This window comes from Cricetulus griseus, chromosome 4, assembly GCF_003668045.3.
Source record: "Cricetulus griseus strain 17A/GY chromosome 4, alternate assembly CriGri-PICRH-1.0, whole genome shotgun sequence".
In the NCBI taxonomy this organism is placed as follows: Eukaryota; Metazoa; Chordata; class Mammalia; order Rodentia; family Cricetidae; genus Cricetulus; species Cricetulus griseus.
The window spans coordinates 128816022-128836366 of record NC_048597.1 but is presented as its reverse complement, the minus strand read 5'-3'; the positions used below and the strand labels follow the sequence as shown (position 1 = coordinate 128836366).

The 20345-nt window shown below is 40.3% G+C and overlaps 2 protein-coding genes, 1 long non-coding RNA gene and 10 other non-coding genes across 38 annotated transcripts in view; 3 read left to right on the top strand and 10 right to left on the bottom strand.

Moving 5' to 3' along the window:
* Cep295 (centrosomal protein 295) overlaps positions 1-11308 on the top strand; it is a 41157-nt gene extending 29849 nt beyond the window's left edge. For 6 of the 11 annotated variants that reach the window (XM_027410843.2, XM_027410842.2, XM_027410839.2 and 3 more), the window contains 15 exons: positions 887-965; positions 1135-1278; positions 4404-4553; positions 5883-5983; positions 6414-6513; positions 6944-7186; positions 8269-8414; positions 9016-9142; positions 9321-9877; positions 10231-10365; positions 10567-10639; positions 10716-10808; positions 10880-10964; positions 11042-11112; positions 11189-11307. In XM_027410843.2, coding sequence (XP_027266644.1) covers positions 887-965; positions 1135-1278; positions 4404-4553; positions 5883-5983; positions 6414-6513; positions 6944-7186; positions 8269-8414; positions 9016-9142; positions 9321-9877; positions 10231-10365; positions 10567-10639; positions 10716-10808; positions 10880-10964; positions 11042-11111 — 2103 coding nt within the window. In that variant the 3' untranslated portion in view covers position 11112; positions 11189-11307. Of the gene's footprint in view, positions 1-886; positions 966-1134; positions 1279-4403; positions 4554-5882; positions 5984-6413; positions 6514-6943; positions 7187-8268; positions 8415-9015; positions 9143-9320; positions 9878-10230; positions 10366-10566; positions 10640-10715; positions 10809-10879; positions 10965-11041 lie in introns of all 11 variants that reach the window. The other 5 variants (XM_035443457.1, XM_027410841.2, XM_027410840.2 and 2 more) reach the window with 4 other exon arrangements.
* On the top strand, positions 6059-6138 carry LOC113835167. Its single transcript, XR_003484469.1, has one exon. It is a non-coding gene; the product is annotated as a small nucleolar RNA U2-19 (small nucleolar RNA).
* On the top strand, positions 6255-6327 carry LOC113835166. Its single transcript, XR_003484468.1, has one exon. It is a non-coding gene; the product is annotated as a small nucleolar RNA U2-30 (small nucleolar RNA).
* Positions 11277-11605, bottom strand: LOC107977836. The gene is made up of 2 exons (XR_004769560.1): positions 11569-11605; positions 11277-11353 (listed from the first exon to the last, which is right to left on the bottom strand). It is a non-coding gene; the product is annotated as an uncharacterized LOC107977836 (long non-coding RNA).
* Positions 11414-11540, bottom strand: LOC113835173. The gene has a single exon (XR_003484474.1). It is a non-coding gene; the product is annotated as a small nucleolar RNA SNORA25 (small nucleolar RNA).
* A 92-nt stretch (positions 11606-11697) lies between the features above and the next one.
* LOC113835164 lies at positions 11698-11820 on the bottom strand. The gene has a single exon (XR_003484466.1). It is a non-coding gene; the product is annotated as a small nucleolar RNA SNORA32 (small nucleolar RNA).
* Positions 11821-11908: 88 nt separating this feature from the next.
* Positions 11909-20345, bottom strand: Taf1d (TATA-box binding protein associated factor, RNA polymerase I subunit D). 16 transcript variants are annotated; one of them, XM_027410854.2, is made up of 12 exons: positions 20047-20336; positions 18802-18882; positions 18025-18400; positions 16534-16712; positions 16104-16155; positions 15204-15390; positions 14303-14364; positions 13697-13771; positions 13456-13489; positions 12596-12628; positions 12280-12318; positions 11909-11972 (listed from the first exon to the last, which is right to left on the bottom strand). In XM_027410854.2, the coding sequence occupies exons 2-7, from the start codon at positions 18870-18872 to the stop codon at positions 14354-14356; spliced, it is 876 nt and encodes a 291-aa protein (XP_027266655.1). In that variant the 5' UTR covers positions 18873-18882; positions 20047-20336; the 3' UTR covers positions 11909-11972; positions 12280-12318; positions 12596-12628; positions 13456-13489; positions 13697-13771; positions 14303-14353. The 16 variants fall into 16 exon arrangements, with proteins under 16 accessions (XP_027266655.1, XP_035299352.1, XP_035299350.1 ...); XM_035443461.1 differs by having other exon boundaries at positions 13708-13746; XM_035443459.1 differs by having other exon boundaries at positions 13697-13746; positions 20047-20335.
* On the bottom strand, positions 12138-12210 carry LOC113835170. Its single transcript, XR_003484472.1, has one exon. It is a non-coding gene; the product is annotated as a small nucleolar RNA Z40 (small nucleolar RNA).
* Positions 12394-12522, bottom strand: LOC113835163. Its single transcript, XR_003484465.1, has one exon. It is a non-coding gene; the product is annotated as a small nucleolar RNA SNORA1 (small nucleolar RNA).
* Positions 12772-12909, bottom strand: LOC113835171. The gene has a single exon (XR_003484473.1). It is a non-coding gene; the product is annotated as a small nucleolar RNA SNORA8 (small nucleolar RNA).
* Positions 13586-13658, bottom strand: LOC113835169. The gene has a single exon (XR_003484471.1). It is a non-coding gene; the product is annotated as a small nucleolar RNA SNORD5 (small nucleolar RNA).
* On the bottom strand, positions 13799-13933 carry LOC113835165. The gene has a single exon (XR_003484467.1). It is a non-coding gene; the product is annotated as a small nucleolar RNA SNORA18 (small nucleolar RNA).
* On the bottom strand, positions 14462-14589 carry LOC113835168. The gene has a single exon (XR_003484470.1). It is a non-coding gene; the product is annotated as a small nucleolar RNA SNORA40 (small nucleolar RNA).

Sequence of the window (20345 nt, the reverse complement as noted above, 5' to 3'; positions counted from 1 at the left end):
TAAATAGTCACAATTAAAGCATATCCATCTTCATTTATGAGTTTTGTTGCAGTGGTTTCTCACCTGACACAGATAAAGCTAGTAAAAAGAACTAGTTAACAGAATTTTTATTAAGATGTGGTAGATCCTGCTCTCTAATGACTTCATTTGTATGTGAATCACAATCTATGCCCTTTTTCCCCACCTTGCATATGGTATAGCTAGCCAGGTTGTAGGCTGATAGAGACCAGATCCACTGATGATGGCTGCTTACATTTGAGTTGCTGAGAAGACTGGTATGGTCATTTAGTCATTACCCTATATTCTCATGAATATGAATGGGTCTATTCTATTTTAGGCCATTTCTTAAGTTTCTTAGTATAAACAGAATTCTGCAGTACCTAGATGTTCAGGAAGCACTTGAGTCCAGAAGTTAAAAGTCTTAGAGTTGTAAAGGAAAAGTAAAGGGAAGAACACAGAGGGAAGCATTCGCGTCTAATCTGTCAACATGGGCAGAGCTAGGACTTAGGTGTGTGGCTGTATTTTACACTGGGAGTATCACCCTTTCAGTGTTGGAAGTATGTCTCAGTTTTGATCTATTAACATAAAACACAGTTTATTCTGAGCTGTTCCTGGGGATATGGGTTCAGGTTTTCCTGAGTAACGTGCTCCACTGTGGAAACAGTTACAGTTATAGTCACAGAACAGAGAAATACATGAATTCATGGTGTTTTCCAAGTACTTTGTTGGGCGCATGAGGCGATTTGCAGAGATGCAAGGAAAACTGCTATAGTGATGGAGCTAGTGATTCAGTTAAGGTTCTGATTTAAGTGAGATGTAAATCTCTTGGATTCTTCATATGATCACTTAACACACATCATCCCCAGCTCCCTATTCACTTTTTCAGGCAAGGATGTCCACAGGTGAGAATGACTTGAAAATGCAAGGCCCTGCCTGGGGAAACTCTGATCAGGAGAGCTCTACTGGTGAGTAGTTACATTCAGCAGATGTCCATGATGAGCACAGTGGTGAAATAATCCCTGTTGTCTTGTGACCATGCCTCTTTGCCATCATCCCTGAAGCTTGATGACTGAAGAAAAGCTTCTTGTGTGTTCACAATGTTTCATTTGTTTGACCTTGTCTTTGACCTGATAGGTGAGAGTCTGGGCAAAGAACTGAGTGGTAGAGCCTCTAAACCACCTGTCTCCAAAGTGAAGTGTGGTTTGGACTTAAACCAGCATGAGCTTAGTACTATACAGGAGGTGGAGTCACCAGCAAGTGGCAGGACTTCCATGCCAGGTAAACCGTGTGGTGAAATTCAACATTTTACTAGGTTGCTAGCTTCCTACCTTTTACAGTATGCTATAATGTATCCAAGAGCTAGTCTTTGAGTTCTTGTAAAAAGTGAAACTGGTTTACATAAAAATAATTTAAAATTTGGAATTAGAGAGATGGTTTACCAGGTAGAAATTATTCTCCTGCTCACTGTATAAACCTGACAGCCAGAGTTGAGTCTCTAGATCCCAGGACAACTCCCAAAAGTAGTCCTCTGACCTTTACACAGATGCCATCACACACACACACACACACACACACACACACACACACACACACCAACAGCCCAACACCAATACTCACATATCACATATACATCTAATAATAATAAAATAAAATTTACTGAAGTACTCAAATTGTTGACATAAACATAGCAAGCACTCTAGCTTCTTTGTCTCACACTGTAACTGTGTTACATCTCTGAAAGGAAAAGTGTCCAGGTAATTGGAAGCCAAGAAATACCTACAGTTCTAAAAGGAAAGGTATCCCAACAAAAGTGTTATAGTTCTGTTTTGATGGGGGATGGTTTTCCCACCAAAGGTGGAAATCTTTTCCCTAGGAAATATTTCCCTAATGCAAGTGTAACAATGCTGCTTCAGCAGGGGAGGGTTTTCCCAGCAAAGTTGTTACAGCTGTGCTGCAGAGAAATGTTGCCGCTCTGCTCAAATTTTCCGAATGTAACACTTCTGCTCTAGCAAGGGAAAGTTTCCCCAGCCCAAATTCTGCCCTGTTCCTGCTCTTCTCACGCCAGAGCTGTTACAGCTCTGCTCTGCTCTAGTAACAGTTGTTGCTGTAAGCGTTACAGCCCAGATGGAAAGGTATTCACTCAAGGAATACCACTCAAGTCACACCACACAACAAACCTCACACAAGAGATTTATTGCGGGGGGAGGGGGAGAACAGGAGGTTGGCTGCCTCTTCTTGGACAAGAAGCAACAGCAAACTGAACAGGATGCAGGGCTTATATAAAGTTTCTTGGGAAGGGGGTAGAACTTTTCAGGGTGGAAATGGGTGGTACTTCATGTCCAGAAATAGGGTGGGGACAGAGTCCAGCAATTAGGGCAGTTATAGTGTTCTGTGGGTGGAACTTGGCAGTTGGAGGTCCTCAGGAGAGAGGCCTGGCTACTTGTGTGGCTCAAGGGGCTTACAGTTACAGCTCTGCTCTGCTAAGGGGCTTTCCCCACAGAAATGTAGCAGTTGTGCTTCACTCCAGCCAGGGCCATTACAGCTGTGTTCTGCTCCCGAGAAAGAAAGTCATTACCACAAGCTTCACTCAAGAGATTTATTGGGAGGGAGGAACCCAGGAGAGTGGCTGCCTCTGCCAAGGAAAAGGGAGGAAGGGAAAGGAAAAGGGCAGTCCCTGAACAGGGCTTACATAGGGTTTTTTAGCTTTCTTTCCGAGAGGAAAGAATTTCATGGTGGGGATTGGTAGGATATTAATTCCTGACCTTGGGACAAAGCTAAGAGATTGGTTGGATTTTGTGCTCAGGGATTGGTTGGTTTTAGTGCTCTGGGATTGGTTAGCTTTTGTGCCCAGGGATTGGTTGGATTTCAATTCCTGAGTTGGTCAGGGGAAGGTTGTGTTTTAATGACTCTTCAGGGTGTTCCTTCACTGGCCCTTTTTACCCAGAAAAACTAGCTTCTGTCTCATATGAGGAAGGCAGTGTCTACTGTAACTAGCTTCTGTCTCACATGGGGAAGAAGGCAATGTGCACTAACCAGCTCCTCTCACACATGGGAAAAAGCAGTGTGCTGTGATAAAGTCTTGCTGACCCACATTCTGACACAGTGCTTCCTTTCATGTCTGCCATCTAGACATGTTTCATCAAAGATGGAACTCTTTTTCCTTCTGCTTTTTGTTCTCACTACTCTTCTACTTCTTCATGGAGTTTTTTGTTTGTTTGTTTGTTTTGTTTCTAAATAGGGTCTTACTTTGTAGTCCTTGCTGGCCTGGAACTCACAGAGATCTGCCTGCCTTTGCCTCCCGAGTGCTGGGACTAAAAGGTGTGCACCACCACTGCCTGGCTTGTATTCTTTTTTTTTTATTCCACTGTTTCTAAATTTTTATTTCGATAATCCAGTTGCCGTTAACGGAAAGTCCTATTCTCTGGTTCCTCCTACACACCCCCTTGGTAACATCCTATTTTTGTTTCATGAATACAAAATAGGAGTTACGCAAAAAGTTAGTTTTTGGTTTGGTTCTGTATTTTAAGTTGGTCCAAAATTTTATTTACTGTTGGATTTCATGGAAAAGGTGGGGCATTTTCATCAAGGACTCTCATTAGGAAAGTCTTTGATACCAACCCAACCTGGCTATTGCCTCTTATTGAGTCCTGGGACACCTGGTCTACACACATCCCAGCCTTACCCTCATGACTGTTAATGAGTGCATAAATCAAGAGAGCATGGGTATACCACAATATAGGAGTAAAAGAATTTAAATACCTGACTAAACAACCAGCATTTATTTTCTTACTATATAAATCAAGCATTTAAGAGTTCATATTTTTGGGGCTGGAGAGATGGCTCAGAGGTTAAGAGCACTGGCTGCTCTTCCAGAGGTCCTGAGTTCAATTCCCAGCAACCACATGGTGGCTCACAACCATCTATAATGAGATCTGGTTCCCTCTTCTGGAATACAGGCATATATGTAGGCAGAACACTGTATACAAGATAAATAAATAAATCTTTAAAAAAAAATAGAGTTCATATTTTTAAAAACTACTATCTAAATAGCCATTTTAGATGATAAAAGTTATTTATGCAGTTGAGAGGTTGGGTACTTACTGCTCTTCCAGTTCCCAGCATACAACCATTTTAACTCCAGCTCCATGGGATCCAATGCCCCTTCCAGCCTCCTAGGGCATTGCACACACATATTGTGAATGACTCTCTCTCTCTATATATATGTGTGTGTGTGTGTGTGTGTGTGTGTGTGTGTGTGTGTGTGTGTGTGTGTGTGTGTCTGTATACAGTCAAAACACTCAAACACATAAAATAAATATATCTAAAGATAAATGGCCATTTTAGTTTTAACAACTGGAACTTAGGGGTTTTGTTTTGTTGTTTTTGTTTTTTTTTTAACCCAGGTAAATCAGATTTTTATCAAGACCGAGACCCCTTAAGGGTCTCAGTAAGCAGAGAACAAAGTTTTCTGGGGAGTCCATTGGCACGTGATCCATTTGGTTGTCACCAACCACCTGCCCAGAACAGCAGCAGCCATGACTATGATGAAGCAGGTAAGTTAAAGTATTGCACACAGGACATGTGGGCAAAGGGAGGTTGTTAGGTTCTGTGTAATAGTGGTAAGTAGCTTTGATGACTGTTGATAATCAGATCATAACCCATGCTCTCTTGATTTATGCACTCATTAACAGTCATGAGGGTAAGACTGGGATGTGTGTAGACCAGGTGTCCCAGGACTCATAGAGATCCTCTGCCTCTGTTTCCCAAGTGCTAGAAAATCTTTGTATTGTAAAACTGTCTCATTAAGTGACTACTATTAGGATTATGTGAGATATAATGAGTTGGTGGCTTTGCAGGCCACATTGTGGATCCAGTGCTAGGAAATGCTATCATCTGAGAACTGTGACATTCCAAGAGAGTGCTGCATGATACCTGTAAACATTATGGAGAATTTTAAGTCAGTCAATTCCACCATCCAGTGGCAACCAAAGTTAATTTTCTTGCTTTTGAATTTATAGATACGAAACTGTAATATTGCTTGCTGTCCTATAAAATAGAGCTCCAATACCATTTTATTAGTTGTAACTTTATCTGTAAGTAGTTATCTTTCTAGGATTTCTTTTTATGTTAGCTTTATTTAAACACAGATAATTGATTTGTGAGTTGTAGCTAAAGCAAAACATGGAACGTGAGAGACTTCCTTCTGGAGAGTTCATAAGAGAGGGATTGACTCCACCTACTTTTTGTAGTACAGATGAAACAATCATATAGGACATTGTCATTTTTAATATTTTGATATATGTTTCCTTTTACTCTCCCAACTTTATAATTAATATTTAAATATTTTAAAAGAGTTTCACCCCTGGACTAGCAGTGACTACATTTTTTTTTCTTTAGAGTACATAATTTCTAGAACATTCCCAATAATTGAGCAAGGTTTTACAAAGTTTTTTTTTTTAAAGATTCATTATTATGTATACAGTGTTCTGTCTACATGTATGCCTACACACCAGAAGAGGGTACCAGATCTCATTATAGATGATTGTGAGCCACCATATGCCATGTGGTTGCTGGGAATTGAACTCAGGACCTCTGAAAGTGCAGCCAGTGCTCTCAGCCACTGAACCAACTACATTGTTTTTAAAATAATGAATATTGCCCTAGTGAGTATTATAGATGGTAAGAGTAATGAATACCTAGGGAATATTATAAATAAGTAAAGTGGTGTTTTTTTTCCTTTGGTCTGACATAAGGCGATTTTTAAGAAGCAAAATATAAAAATAAGGTATAGAAATGAAGGGAATGACACCATCTTGTGCTATAAGGTTACTTTGTCCTCATTTCCCCTACCCCTATTTTGAACCCTCCAATCCACATTTTAGTTGAAGTTGAGGAATCTGATGTTGAGGATCATGCGATATTGAGTCATGCCGTCTCAGAAGCGTGTACATCTCTGGGTCCAATTGTGAAGCCAGATGATAAGGTCAGTGATGCTACCTTGTGTACTAGAGCTGTTTGGTTTCCTTTAGATAAGTTTATTCTGAGATCTACTGAGGTGGATCAATGATGAAAATAGCCAAATCTGAGCATCAGAAGACCTTTCGGTCAGCTTGGTGCATGATCTCTATAGTTCTGAGAAGCAAAACTACAAAATAGCTTAAAACAATTGGGATCTGTGTATGGTGAGAGGTGTGTGTGGGCGGGTCTGTGTGTGTGTGAATGTTGAGAGAAGGGGTGTGTGTGTGACCATTTCTGAGCAATGATGAAAAAGGCTTTATAGTACTGAACTTTGTTTCTATGAAGGTTTCTACACTTGACCTGAGCTCAGAATTGACAGTAATGTTGATGGTTTATGGTTTTTCTAGATAATGTCAGGATACATCATGATCTAATATTTACCTTTGAAATTTTAGGCTGAAACACAAGAGATTTCTCAGGAGCCATTATCTTCAGTAACTGTTTCTACTGGAAGCTTAAGTTATGAAATCACCGATTTGAGCCTTACAGATCCAGGTACTATCAAACTTTGTGAACATACTGAAGGAGCAGCACTGGCTGAACTGCAATGTAGTAAGGAAAACATTGCTGCTGCTGCTTTTTTTTGTGTGTGTGTGTGTGTGTGTGTGTGTGTGTGTGTGTGTGTGTGTGTGTGTTTGTGTTTGTTTTCCGAGACAGGATTTTTCTGTTTAACAGTCCTGGCTGTTCTGGAACTCACTCTGTAGACCAAGGCTGGCCTTGAACTCAGAGAGATCCACCTGCCTCTGCCTCCCAAGTGCTTCGATTAAAGGCGTGTGCCATCACCGCCCAGCCGAAACATTGCTTTTTCATGTTGTGTCCAGATGCTGTGTTTGGGGGAGAAGCTGTCTCAGGCCTACAAAGGAAAACATCCGTGTTGATATTCTGAAAGTATTACAAATGTTGTTTTCACTAAACTTGATTTTAGAGTCATTTTCGGATCAGACGGACCATCAGGAACAGCAATCTACTAGAAAACAAGAAGAGACTTCTTTCAGTTGTGTAATTCCTTCAACACCTGTTACTTATCAGCAGCTGCACTCCTTAGGTGCTAATGAATCTCTGTTGCCCATGGAGGAAGAAAGGGCATCTGATCACACACATGCTCAGCAGATCATAGACAAGGATATAAATAAAGCAAATTTGATACCTGAAAAAAGAGACTTGCAGGGTAAAAATTATTTTAAAAGAATATTTTTCTAGCTTTTTACTTTCATCATTTTTAGTTTTAAGTATTGTTTGAGCTTTATATTTTTTTTAATTCTTTTTTTTAAGATTTTATTTATTATGTACACGACATTCAGTTTCCATATATATCTGCACACCAGAAACGTGCACCAGATCTCATTATAGATGGTTGTGAGCCACCATGTGGTTGCTGGGAATTGAACTCAGGACTTCTGGAAGAACAGTCAGTGCTCTTAACCTCTGAGCCATCTCTCCAGCCCCGAGCTTTATATTTTTTATGGCCTACACACCACAGATAATATTGATAGACGTTTATGAGATAGGGCATCTGGGAGCACTCTAACTGAAAAATAGAAGGGGCTTGGCATTAAAGGTACTTGCTATCACAACCCATGACCTATACATGAGTTCAGTCCCCAGAATCCACATGGTAGAAGGAGAGAACTGACTTCTGTAAGTTTTCACCAATCTACATGGCAGGTGCACTGTGGCATGTACATGCACATACAAACACAAATGAATGTAACTTTTTATATTAAAAGAAAAAAAACAGCTTGAAGAGCCTATAAAGAAAAGACTAATGAGGACACTTCCCTACAACTAAGGCAGGGATTTGAGTGATGTTTAGAGCATTTGCTGACAATGAGACTTTTCTCCCATAAAATAAATTGAAATAAATGAGGTGTGTACATTCAGTCCATGCACCCCAGTAACAAGACAATGAACCTCTCATTGTAAATCATTTATCATAAAGTTAGCAAAATAAGAGCTCAAAGCTTACAGTTAAGCTTTTCCATGTGGTCTTATATGTCTTGCCATTCTTAACCATAAAAGCCTTTGAAGCACTTAAAATGGAGATTTATATTTTCATTTTGGTCACTAGAAGATTCCATTTTTTACAACTGAGGAACAATCATGATTGAACTTACTTTGAATGTATCTGGTCAGCATGGAAAACAAATGGAAGTAATCTGCTATATTAGAAATGTTTAAACACTCTAATGAGCATGTTCTCAGGACTCCTTTTTCAGGATCTTAAACATCTTTCTCCCCCTCCCCCCCCAGTTCCAGCTGTGGACCTTGATTTTCCAGAATTGGAACATGTATTTCCACACTTGCACCGTCAGCTCTTTAAACCCTTAGAACCATATCTGGATTTTGACTTATCGTTATCCTCTGGGATTTCTCAAGACAACAGAGACTTTTATGAGGTAAGTTAAAATTTATTGCAGTAAGTATTGACAGGTGATTTATTTTGTTCTTTTTTGTTTTTTAAAGATTTTATTTATTATGTATACAACATTCTGCTTCCATGTATTCTGCTTCTGCACACCAGAAGAGGGCACCAGATCTCAATAACAGATGGTTGTGAGCCATCATGTGGTTGCTGGGAATTGAACTCAGGACCTCTGGAAGAACAGTCGGTGCTCTTAACCTCTGAGCCATCTCTCCAGCCCCCAGCTACCAGTGGGTTTAGCTGAAATTGCCTTTGTATGCTGAGCCATCTCACCAACCCTGACATTTCTACTAAGTGACCTAAGTCCAAGGAAGGAGGGAAAAGACAACCGACTCAATCAAAATTACCAAATTATAAGTAGATTTATTAATACTGTTTTAAAACCAGATGGAAAGTGCGCTGCACTGAAGGGATTAGGGGGCTTTTAGAGAGAAACCAAACTGTTATTAACAAACAGGCTTATCTCACAGCAGTTACACCATTCTGCATTGAATGGCTAAGGATAGGATAGAACAGTTTCTTGAGCCACCATGACACTGTTGAGGTGGGTGATTTGACAGAATTTCTGTTCTCAGCAGAGCTCCGAATCTCCATCTAGAAAACACCATGTTAAGGCATTCCCTGTAAGCACAGCTAGTTTCACAGAACTGAAGGCAAGTTTGCAACCTGCTGGTAACCCTGCTCAGAGTTTTGCTGCTGAGGGTAAGTATAATTTTAAGAGATTATTCTGTTTCTTGAATATGGAGTCTCAAATTTTCCTAGAACTTTTGTTCCCACCCAACCACCTGTAGTCCCTTGTATCATACACGTGCAATCAAATATTGTTGAGAATGTTTTTATCCAGTGTTCATGCTGACTTTGTGATATTTTGTTGATGCAGGATCTGAACAATCTTTTCAACAGCTTCTACCAGAATTCTCTTCACAGGAAAGCCAACATGCTGATTTACCAAGTATTTATAGCATTGAAGCAAGAGGTACTTCCCAGAGCATGGAAAACTCCAGCTATTCTGAGCAGACTGAAACACTACAAAGTAAGAAAAAAAGTGTTCATTTTCAGTCTTCGACAGAGAATTTGAGTTCAGTCTACAATTCATCTGATCAGCCACAACTGCCCCACAGCATTCCATGTGGTTCTACCTCTAGTGAGTGCTCAGTAAAACCATTAGGAAGCCGAAAAGAAATGCTGGGCTTTGAAGAGCTGTCAAGAAAAGTGGTTACAGGGTCACAAAGCCAAAGACTTGCTGAAGATGAAAATGTGGAAGAAACCAACTCAGTTCAGGGGTCTCATTCATTAAGCATTGAAAATGAAAAGTCTGTTCAGGACATAATTAAAACCGAAACTACCAAAGTTGTAAGACAACTGTCTCAGCTACCACAAGCACAGCACATCATGAATTCTAAGTCATTTTCATTTCAGAGCTCTATTCCAGTCTGGGTAAGTGGGCACTTAATTACAGCACTTAATTACAAAAATCCAACTCTAAATGCTACTGAGGTTTGGCTCAGCTTTGTACATGCATACTGTGGCTGGAGCTACATCTAATGGTTGGGAAGACAGAGATGGCCAGACGTCTAATTGCTGGCAGGCCCCGCCCCCCCCCTAAAAAACAGCTTGGTACTATGGTACCAAGTACTATGGTACTTGGTACTAGGGTACTATGGTACCCTGAATCTAATCCAGGTTCAAAGCCAGGACAAGGTGGACCTCTGCCCTGCAAACATACACAAAACCTCATTATTCCCATATTCAGATTAAGCAAATTTCCCTAACTTTGAATTGTTCCGCAGGAAACAGAATCTGGCTATGGTATAATGGAAGAACCAGATCTCACTCTAAGCACCAGCGATATCAGCACCACTGAAACAGACCTTGCAAACTTAACTCTTGAAGAAAAAGACAGTGAAGCACAGAGCAGTTTCCAGGTAAATCCATTAATCAAGCACAGTGGTTTTTTGTGCTGCCGTAATACTTATACAGAGGTTGGCAATAACTTTCATTACGGTAATAAGGGACACAAGCTACCAGGAGCCAGAAAGCCAGTCCGATCTTCAAAAGAGATGGGGGTGCTTTGTATGCCTTGCATACAAAGGCACAGCAAAATAAAGTGACTTTCTCAAAATTAGGCAGGTGCTTCTCTGCCTCCTCTACCAGAAACCTCTGGGTATGAAGCTGTATCACCTCAAGTGGCACCTTTAGGTAAGTCTAGTTTCATATCAGCCCCCAAATGTTTAAATGAAATGAGGTTGTAAAGACCTTCTTTAAAAATTTACAGCCACACTCATGAAAAGGAAAAAGGCATTTGTGGAACGATCCTACCAAAGACAGAGAGAGATGCGAAATAAAACTCAACAACTCCCTCAAACAGGTATGTTTCCTTAATCTCTAGCAACAGATATTATTAAGTGATCCCTTAATCACTTAGTCACTTCATCTCAGGTTCATCGCTGAGCTGCCTGAAGGGTGTATCTCTCCCAGAAGACAGAAAGACCACACAAGCCCTCATGCACCAAAGGGCACTAAAGTATGGGTTTTGTTGTTAATTTGCTTTTAGTGTTTGACAGTTAATAGCCACATTTAATTCTTACATTTCTTACACAGATTATATAAACAGTTGTCTGAGGTAAAACAGCAGAGAAGAGAAAGCAAAGCTCTGTGCAAAATTTCATAAGGTGAGCAATAACCAGTTTTTCACCCTCAAAGGTACTATTTTCAAATAGCTAAATCTAATTCTCATTCCTTCTACAGAAACTTCGAGCCAAAAATACACGCTGACTTCCTACAAACTGTGTCAAAGTGGGTTTTCTTTTTAGTTTAATGTATAAAACTAGACAGATTTATTTATTAATAAAATTTTATTTAAAGGGGTTTGATTCTGTTGTTTTCCATCCAGGTCACATGGGTCCAAGATTTCTGAAGAGAGAGTTAAGAATTATGTTACAGTCTTGAAATTTGTGACTCAGGGAAATAAATGCATGTATCTTCTCAGAAAAACATAGCACTATCAAGTGCCTGTTTTATTCTGTGGAGAACATCTATCTTTGGTCACAGCGTTAAGAGCTTTTGGTTTCAGCCCAACAAGCCCTCTTTGAAATGACCTTCACTGTCTTTGTTGTAAACATACATACCTTTTCCAGTCTGGTTGTAATTATTATCAGGCCTGCATGACAAGAACATTGGAGAAGTGAGTAACTGAGCATTCTGGAACCATCTACTTCAGAAACAATCATTATTAGCTAATGAGAAAGAGATCAGCAACATGTGCCCAACAGGTTAATAGCTAGCCAAGTAGCACATAGAAAACCTAATGGGAAATTTTTTTTATGGTCATGTCCACAGCAAATGAGAAACTGAATTCCTCAAAGCCTTGGTAATGACCATTTTAAAAATTACTACTACTTGTGACATGCTGTGAGTTTACAAAGCTACACAGAGAAACCCTTTGTTGAAAAACCAAAAACATAACTACTTGCCTTTGTTCTTTTCTCTCTCCTTGGATTAAAGTCAAATAGTCAAATTCAAAGTTTTCTACCTGTGGAAAAATGTGTTTTAAATTTATGTGGACAAATCCACCTCCCAAAATGAAGTGTTGAAAATTCTGGTCTTAAATTGTTCCTTGCAATAAATTAACTCCATCATTGAACATCCCTTGGATTTATATTTGCGTATTTGGAATCTGGAGAGACCTACCAAATGTAGATGTTCAGAAAGGGTAATTTCAATCAGCCCATTCAGAGCAGTTGAACATTTTGCCCATCATCACAACATCATGTTACTAGTAGTGTCTTTCCATCTTGGCTGCCTATCTAAATGCTGCACATTTAAAGTTACCGCCTTACCGGAAGGTTTCTGGGACTTCTTCAATTTACTTTAGGAACCTAAAAGATTGATTATAGAAATATTGTGAAATGAATGTCTTCAAACATGTCTTCAAACTCAACAGTATAACAGACAAATGTTACAGGTCTCATTGTCACCACTGTAACATATGTACTGTGATGGAAGCATGGCCTGTGTCTCAATTTCGCCACATTCACCAGTTCTGGACACTGACAGTGCCCATTCTTATATAGAATGAGGCTCTGTAAAAATTACTCAGTCTCATGCACTATACATCCAGTAAAACCAGCCATTAGTAAACAAACAATGCCTTACCATTTTAAGGTTGGCCTCTCACTTGACAACACCCTGAGAAAATGAGTGAGTGGTTGGTTCATTCAGAAGGTGACAATGCTTGCCAGTTATTCCCCAGACTACAATCAACATGACAAGTTGTTCTGACTTCCACAGGGGACACATACCCACAATAAATACATCCAGTATAAAATAATAACTGTATCATTAGAAATACCAGGTTTAACATGCACAAAGCCAAGAAACCAACGATGCCAGATAGTGAATTTCTATTGCACTGTCTTTTGAACACACCAACAGGAAAGAACTGCTGAGTGCAGATACCATGCAGTGCCAATTTCTTAAAACCCTCAGCATGGTGTTCCTTTAAAGAAGCTAATTAATGATATGGTCCTAATCGGTGTCCACATGTTAAGTGTGCTAGATGGGCTTTGGGCTTTTCTGTTTATGCAAGAGATTCCAAATTCCATTTGATCCTTCATTCAATCCCCACTGGAAAATTGCCCAAATCAAACTGTTAACTTGTCTGATTATTCTTTTCTTTGGGTACACACATTTACACTCACTGTTGGGTTCCCTCCCTGGTCATCTAACACCATTTACTGGGGGTTTCTCACTAAAGCCATAGTTCCCTGATTTGGCTACACACCTGCCTGGCTGCTAGGTAGGGCTCTGAACTGCAATGCTCTGGGACATTTCATCCACTGAGCCATCTACCCAGCAAGTTCCTGTTTCCCAGGGGACCTCTAACTTGGATCCTTCTGATTTCAAGCTCCCAACTCCTAGGATAACAGGAGTGGGACATGCATCCCTCAAGAACTTAATATTCCCATTTCTCGGCGCTTTGATCTGGCCATATGAATGGCAAATGTTTCACTTACCAACATGTATGAGGAGTTCTGCTCATATTCATTCCTAGAGAATAAATAGTAGACAGAACTTAAGAAAAGGATGACAGTACTTCCAGTCATAAAAACTAGCCTTACTGTCCAGATTTAATAGCTGTGCCAGTTCTATCAGAATTAAGTTTTAGTTCATGTCTGTATCATACAGCAGTTGAACAGTTTTAACTCATCATCTGAACTGTAACCATATTTTCCCAAGACACACTGCCAAACTTACCTAATACTCACAATGCTAGTCTTTATGAAGGATATGCCAGTGACTGAAGTCTAAAAACCAACAACAAAAAAAACCCTGACATTAGTTTTTTATACTTTTGTTAGATGTCTTGTAGTAGTTCCTCCTTTCCACAGACCTATAAGCAGTCCTGTGAGTCAGGCAAAACACAAGTTACTATATGAGGCGTTTCCAACGATGTGTGGCTATTACAGAAGCCCCATCGGGATAGACCTCAAAAAGCAATCAGGGTTAGATTCTTATAGAGCCAGACTCTCAGATACTCATTTATCACATGTTAAAAATTCTTAGCAAGGTGTTCTAAGCACAGTAAGTACATAGTCTACTAAGTAAATTTTCATCAAGAGGTTAAATGGGTAGTCTGATTATTTCTTAGAACCGTATTGACATTAATGAGATATTAATGTTACAAGTTTTGCTTTAACAATAGCTTTCAGTGCTTATTCTTGCATCATCCTGCTAAAGTCATTTCAAATTGTTTCTAAATATGCATGAACATGGTTTAGAACTTAATGAAGGCTTCTAAAACTTCACAGAATAAAATTGGCATCACTCACTGAAGATAAAAATGGACAATCTGCTACTTACTATATTGAAACAAACACCCATGTACAAGTATCTTCAATTCTGGCTTCATAATCAAGACAAACCTTTAAAAAAAGAAAGTTTTTAGTTTTTTATTACCTATGCCTTCAAATTATAGGATAGAACAAAGCTCATCAATTCCTTAATTGTTTTATGCCGTCTTCTATTCCTTCTTATATGTATCAAAACTCATACTTGACAATGAGTTCTGGGTTGCAAAAGAGGATTTATTTTTGCACCTGTCTAATGTGCCTTTGTCCACCAGCTGAACAAAAACATATGCAAGTGCTACCAAATATAGCCATAAAAATCTGACACAAAAGCCTGCTTTACAATTGTGACCACAGTATGAACAATGCCAAAATTCAGACTGTATTTAATAGAAAAATCACTGTTAGGAGCTACGTTCCCCACTGACAGGGTAAGACAGTAGCTGGCACACAGGGACTGTAGCATTGTTTGGGAGAAGGGGTGTGAAGAGGAAGTTCAGTCACTCTTACAGGATTGTGTTTTGGTTCCCACCACTCACAAAATGATTAACCATCTTCTAACCCCAATACGTTGGGTGTCAGGATGCAGTGTACACACATACATGTAATCGAAACCCTCATTCAGACATAATTTTTTTTTAAAAAAAGGTTTGCTTGGTACCAAGCACTTAAGAGTCTGGGGTTCCTGGAGAGGCCTTTGTGGGGTTTTCTATTAGCACTTTCCTTCCAGGATCAAAAATCACACTCATGCTCCAGGAATCAAGCTTTAAAAAGAAATTACAAGTATTTTCCCTGGTAATTTGTAGCTTCTTTCCCAGGCTGATTTGGTTTTTTGTTTCTTCATCTAGTTGGTGTACAGAAGTTAACTGTAGTCATGTCTTCCTATTAAGTCCCTTTTTCTGAGTTTTCTTTACCTTCTTTGATGTTCACATGTAGATCTCCTTTCCAGGCCCTTCCATTCCATGCTCTCTGTGTGCCATGCTCTCTGTGTGCATTATCTTTGGCTTTAGCTTTTTTAGAGAATGCAGAGTCTTTCTTACTCGTCCCTTGTTCTAAATTTCTCTTTGAAAATTCTGAGCTTATTATGAAGCAAGTGTCTTCCTGTATTTAATAGAAAAATCACTGTGAGGAACTACAGTGCTACATCTATTCCTCTAAACCCAAATTAACACCTACATTACTTTCTCATTTGACAGCCTCTGCATCACATCACAATAGTTGAATATTCACTACAAAACATTTTAATGGGACGTAAATAGCTCAGTGCTTAAGATCACTGACCTCTCTTGTAGAGGAAGACTAAGATTCATTTCCAACACTCACACGTGTATATATAACTCCAGTTCCAAGTGACTTATACCCTCCTTCTGGCCTCCCCAGACATCAAGCATGCACATGGCATAGACATACCTATAGGGAACCTATATGCACAATACTAAAATTTTAAAGTCTTAGGAATGGAGCCATACATAAGCAGTAGGAGCAATGTGCTCACAGGATAATCCACTGGTCTGTGGTTTCAGGGTTCACTGATATAATCTCTGACAAAAATAGGGAAATGACAAACTTCTAACCTCCACACATCAAAGCTGGGGTTGTAGGGTGCCTTGTCCTAAATGTAAATGCATAGACAAGGTCATGAACTGTTACTCTCAACATGGGGGATAGGCAGAAAAGCAGCAAAAAAGAAAAGTTGAGTTTAAAATATTCTAGAGTATTTCCATTCTTATGTTTCCTACATTAAATTTAAATGGAATTAATAGGACCCACTACATACAACTTCTACATTCCATAAATAAAAATCAGCCACTTACAACCAATTTGATATCACATTCAGACTCAGGATTTGTTGCCTCATCTTCTGTTCTGTAACATTAAGTAACATATCATAAATCTTAGCTTGTATTCTAAAACTACTAAAACCTATGCTCTAAAGAATTGATATACTGCCAGCCATCTCCAAATTCATGTCCTGTACATATACCTAATATTAAGCATAAGCGATCCTGAATATGTTGCTAGTTTTTAAGCATTTATCAGTGGATGGTTAGTCCAGCAAGGTGGCACATGTCTTTAATCCTAACACTTGGGAGATAGATAAATCTTGAGTTCAAGTCCAGTCAAAGCCACAGTTGTGAGACACTGTCTTGAAAATAGTTAAATGTGAAGTAACACATATTTAAGATTGTTTCTAAAAACCACACACAAACCCAGGAACAAATTACTCCCCAAGATCCAACTTACAGTGGCTCTTCAATAGGAGAAAGAGGACCACCTTCATCATCAATGTACTTGTGTCTCCTGCTCTCAAAGTCTTCCTTTTCTAAATCTTCCCCAGCGTGCATTTGCTTCAAGCATTCCTTAAGATGGTGCTCATATTTGAGTTTTTCAATGTGGTGGAAAAATCCTCTTGCAACAGCTTGCTGCAAGTTACAAAACACAATTCCTTAAATCTCAGAGCATCAAATATTAATTGTAATCAAGCCTGAGATTCTACAAGGGCCTGGCTGGATAAATGTTTACTGTGTATCAGGTGGACCAGATTTGGAAGCACAGAAACCATGTAAATACTGAGTGTACGTACATGGTGGTTCCAGACTTGGAAAGATAGTAACCCAACAAGCTAACTAGGAAGACCACCTGAATTGGCAAGCCCTGCTAGGTCTGCACATGCACACACATTTAAAGAATGACATTAATCCTGATTGCAAATTCCAAACAAGGACCACTTATATCCCTGCAATATTTAATGCCCAAATATTTGAAAAACCTGTGTCAGGGTACTTGGGTTTTCCCATGTATGGGTGTTTTGCATACCAATGCACTACTTCGTGCCAGGTTACCTCAGAGACCAGAAGAGACAGCAACATTGGGGTTACAGATGGCTTTGAGTGACCATGTAGGATGCTGGGCATTGAACCTGGGTACTCTGGAAGAACAGCTAAGTGTTGAGCTGTGTATCTATCGCTCCAGTCCTTGTCCTTAGTCAGGTTAAATTCATTTGGATTACCAGAAGGTATCAACTAACAGGACTGATAACTATTGTGTATCCTAGATTGTGGGTCAAGAGCAACTGGGTTAACAATGCACATGACCAGCTAACAAGCAGCACCCTTTATGTTGCTTTCTCCAGCCTGTTCTGGGTACTTCTAAAAATGGCCTTAGAAATATCTGCGGCAGGCGTTGGTGGAGCACGCCTTTAGTCCCAGCACTTGGGAGGCAGAGGCAGGCAGATTTCTGCGAGTTCGAGGCCACCCTGGTCTCCAAAGGAGTGCCAGGATAGGCTCCAAAGCTACACAGAAAACCCTGTATCGAAACACCCCCCCAAAAAAGTAAATGACATAAAAAATAAAAAGAACGAAATAACATCTGCTTACTTTGAAATGACTGGTTTGATGGGCTACTTAATTTAAAGTTGGGTAAGATATGCTTGAGAGTAGTTTAGAGACTAAGATGAGGGTATTTTGTACATTTACAGACTTGGACCATTATTCTCTAAGTTTGTATACACACTAAAAACAGTGCACTCAGAAACACTGGAACCTGAGCAGACTTTACACAGAACACATTGTTTATTGTCAAAGTAACAAAATGTGTCCCAGGTGGACCTCAAATTAAAAATGGCCAACAACACCCAAACCCAGAGAAACTATGTCTGGAAAAACCAGGAAGAAAAGATGGGGGCAACAATCATTCCAATTTCCTAGTGTATTCACTTACATGAGAATGACTCACCTCATATGTTAAAATTTTCTTCCAAGGTAAGGGTTTTCTTCCATTTTCAGATTCTAAGAATGGAAACACAGCTCCTTTGTTTTTAATTTGCTTCACACCTATCTGTGACCTTCTAGGGTTTCTAGCATTTTTTATTCCAGGTGGTCTTCCTCTTGGTCTTAATTTTGGCTTGTATTTCCTTTTTTTCCGTTTCTTTTTCTTAAATCTTTCAAAAATAGCCTTTAAAGTCAAAAGCCTTGGTTCTATAGAGGAGTCACTTGATGTGTCAGTGTCAACATTTGCAGGTAAAGTGACACGTTTTGTCGTAGGGTTTCTTTGCTTTCGTGTAGGTGAAAGAACGTACTGTGTTTTAAATAAGCTATCAGATGAGTCATCGCTAAAAAAATAAAATAAAATAAACTGCATCACTGAGTCGTTACTAGAAACAATCCAATTCACGAGTGGCAAGGCTGTACCCTCAGGCAGCATGGTCATTAGTAACTCAAGTTTCATGGAGTTCAACACCCTCTTCTGAACACATGATACTGACTGTAGGCAAAGCACTCACTCATAAGTCACATAAGAGAAGACATTAAAAATTTAAGTGTACATTTCTTCCAAAGCCAGCTCCCCCAAAATCATACCCAACATTTTCAAATGGGTGTGGTGATAAGCCTTTAATTCCAGCTCTTGGGAGAAATAGGCAGGATCATCTTTGAATGAGGCCACCTACTGAGACCTGTCAATCTGAACAGTTAGACTCAACTCTAGGGTGTTTAGTCACAAAAGCTGCCTTACCTTTGATGTCCAATGTCTGCAGCTCTATCAGGTGTCATGCAGTCAACAGAAGTCACTTCTGATTGAGCCATTACTCGATCTCTGCAATTACAATTTCAGTGTGATGCACCTAGCATTCTAATGAAAAGTTCAACATACACCATACCACCATGTGACTTTAGGTAAAATCGACCTAAGGATAGTCCACTTTAGATCTTTAAAAACATCCAAGTGAGCCAGCTGTTGGTGGTGCACGCCTTTAATCCCAGCCATTTGGGAGGCAGAGGCAGGCAGACCTGTGAGTTCCAGGTTAGTTTCAGGACAGGCTCTAATTCAATATAGAAAAACCTTGTCTTAAAAAAAAAAATATCCACGTGAGGAGCACAGCAGTTAAAGTGTAACCTTCCACAGTTCAGTTCCCAGCACTCACATTGGGTAGCTCACAACTTCAACATGGCATGTTTCTGGCTTCCTGGATACCCACACATTCAATTCTAATCTACAAGTGAAAGCAAAGGAGAGACCACTTTCCAAATCAGTGTTTTCTAATTCTACTTAACAAAAGTACCTGAGTGGCTTTACTACCAGCCAGCCACACAGTGAAACAGCATTAATTCGGATGTTTACCCTAGGAAGGCTGAATTTTTAGCCACTCAGTGTGTATGCCTCAATTTCCCGAATGGCCAATGGGCCTGTAATCCCAACAATAGAACCTCTAGGGTGAGTCAGCTGAAGAGATGGCTTAGCTTTAAGAATACTGACTGCTCTTGAGTGGACAGATTAAATTCCCAGCACCCACAAGGCAGCTTTAAAGGGGCCGCAACTGGCCAGGTGGTGGTGCGCGCCTTTAACCCCAGGAGGTAGAGGCAGGCGGGGCCTCGAACTCAAGATCCGCCTTCCTCCTGAGTGCTGTAATTAAAGAAATGCACCACCACCTCCCGGGTTATTAACTTTTTTCCTTTAAAAGGGGACTTATTTTACGGATAGTGCATTGGTTTCACCCATACCAGAAATAGGAACCAGAGCCCATTACAAATGGTTGTGAACTACCACGTGGCTGCTAGGAATTGAACCCACGTCCCCTGATAGAGCAGCTGGTGCTCTTAGCTGTAGAGCCATTTCTCCATTCCCCATTGTTTTTTAGTATTAGCCCATCAAAATTGCAACGTAACATACTTGGCCCGTTTGCACCAACGATAGAGCGGAGAAAATTCTAAGGGTAATGGCCAAGTACACACGAGGAACCTATCTAGAAATCAGTCCTACCTGTGCGGTCTTCTCGACCTAGGAAGGCAGCACCAGCACAATGCCCCGACGGGACACTCTAAAACCTTCCGGCAGCGACCGATAGCGACCGGGAGCCACGCGTGGCCCGCTGCGCCTCACCCGACAACAGCGCCGACTGCGCGCGGACAGCCGCCCAAAGAGCCCGGGCCCGCGCGCGGTCTCCGAGTCCCGCACCGACCGATCGCGCCAGACCCGAGCGCCCAACGCAAACACACCCGTCTCCCTCCTCCACCGCGACCAAAAGAACGTTCCAGCTCGCAGCAGCCGACTAGGGCAGG

What these genes read in the sequence shown, in the direction of transcription:
- Taf1d (XM_027410854.2), bottom strand. Translation starts at nt 18,872, where the DNA reads ATGGCTCAATCAGAAGTGACTTCTGTTGACTGCATGACACCTGATAGA. An exon ending in AGAAAATTTTAACATATGAG is followed by an intron (nt 16,713 to 18,024) that starts GTGAGTCATTCT and finishes TGTAACTTGCAG; the next exon opens with CAAGCTGTTGCAAGAGGATT. An exon ending in TCTCCTATTGAAGAGCCACT is followed by an intron (nt 16,156 to 16,533) that starts GTAAGTTGGATC and finishes TTAATGTTACAG; the next exon opens with AACAGAAGATGAGGCAACAA.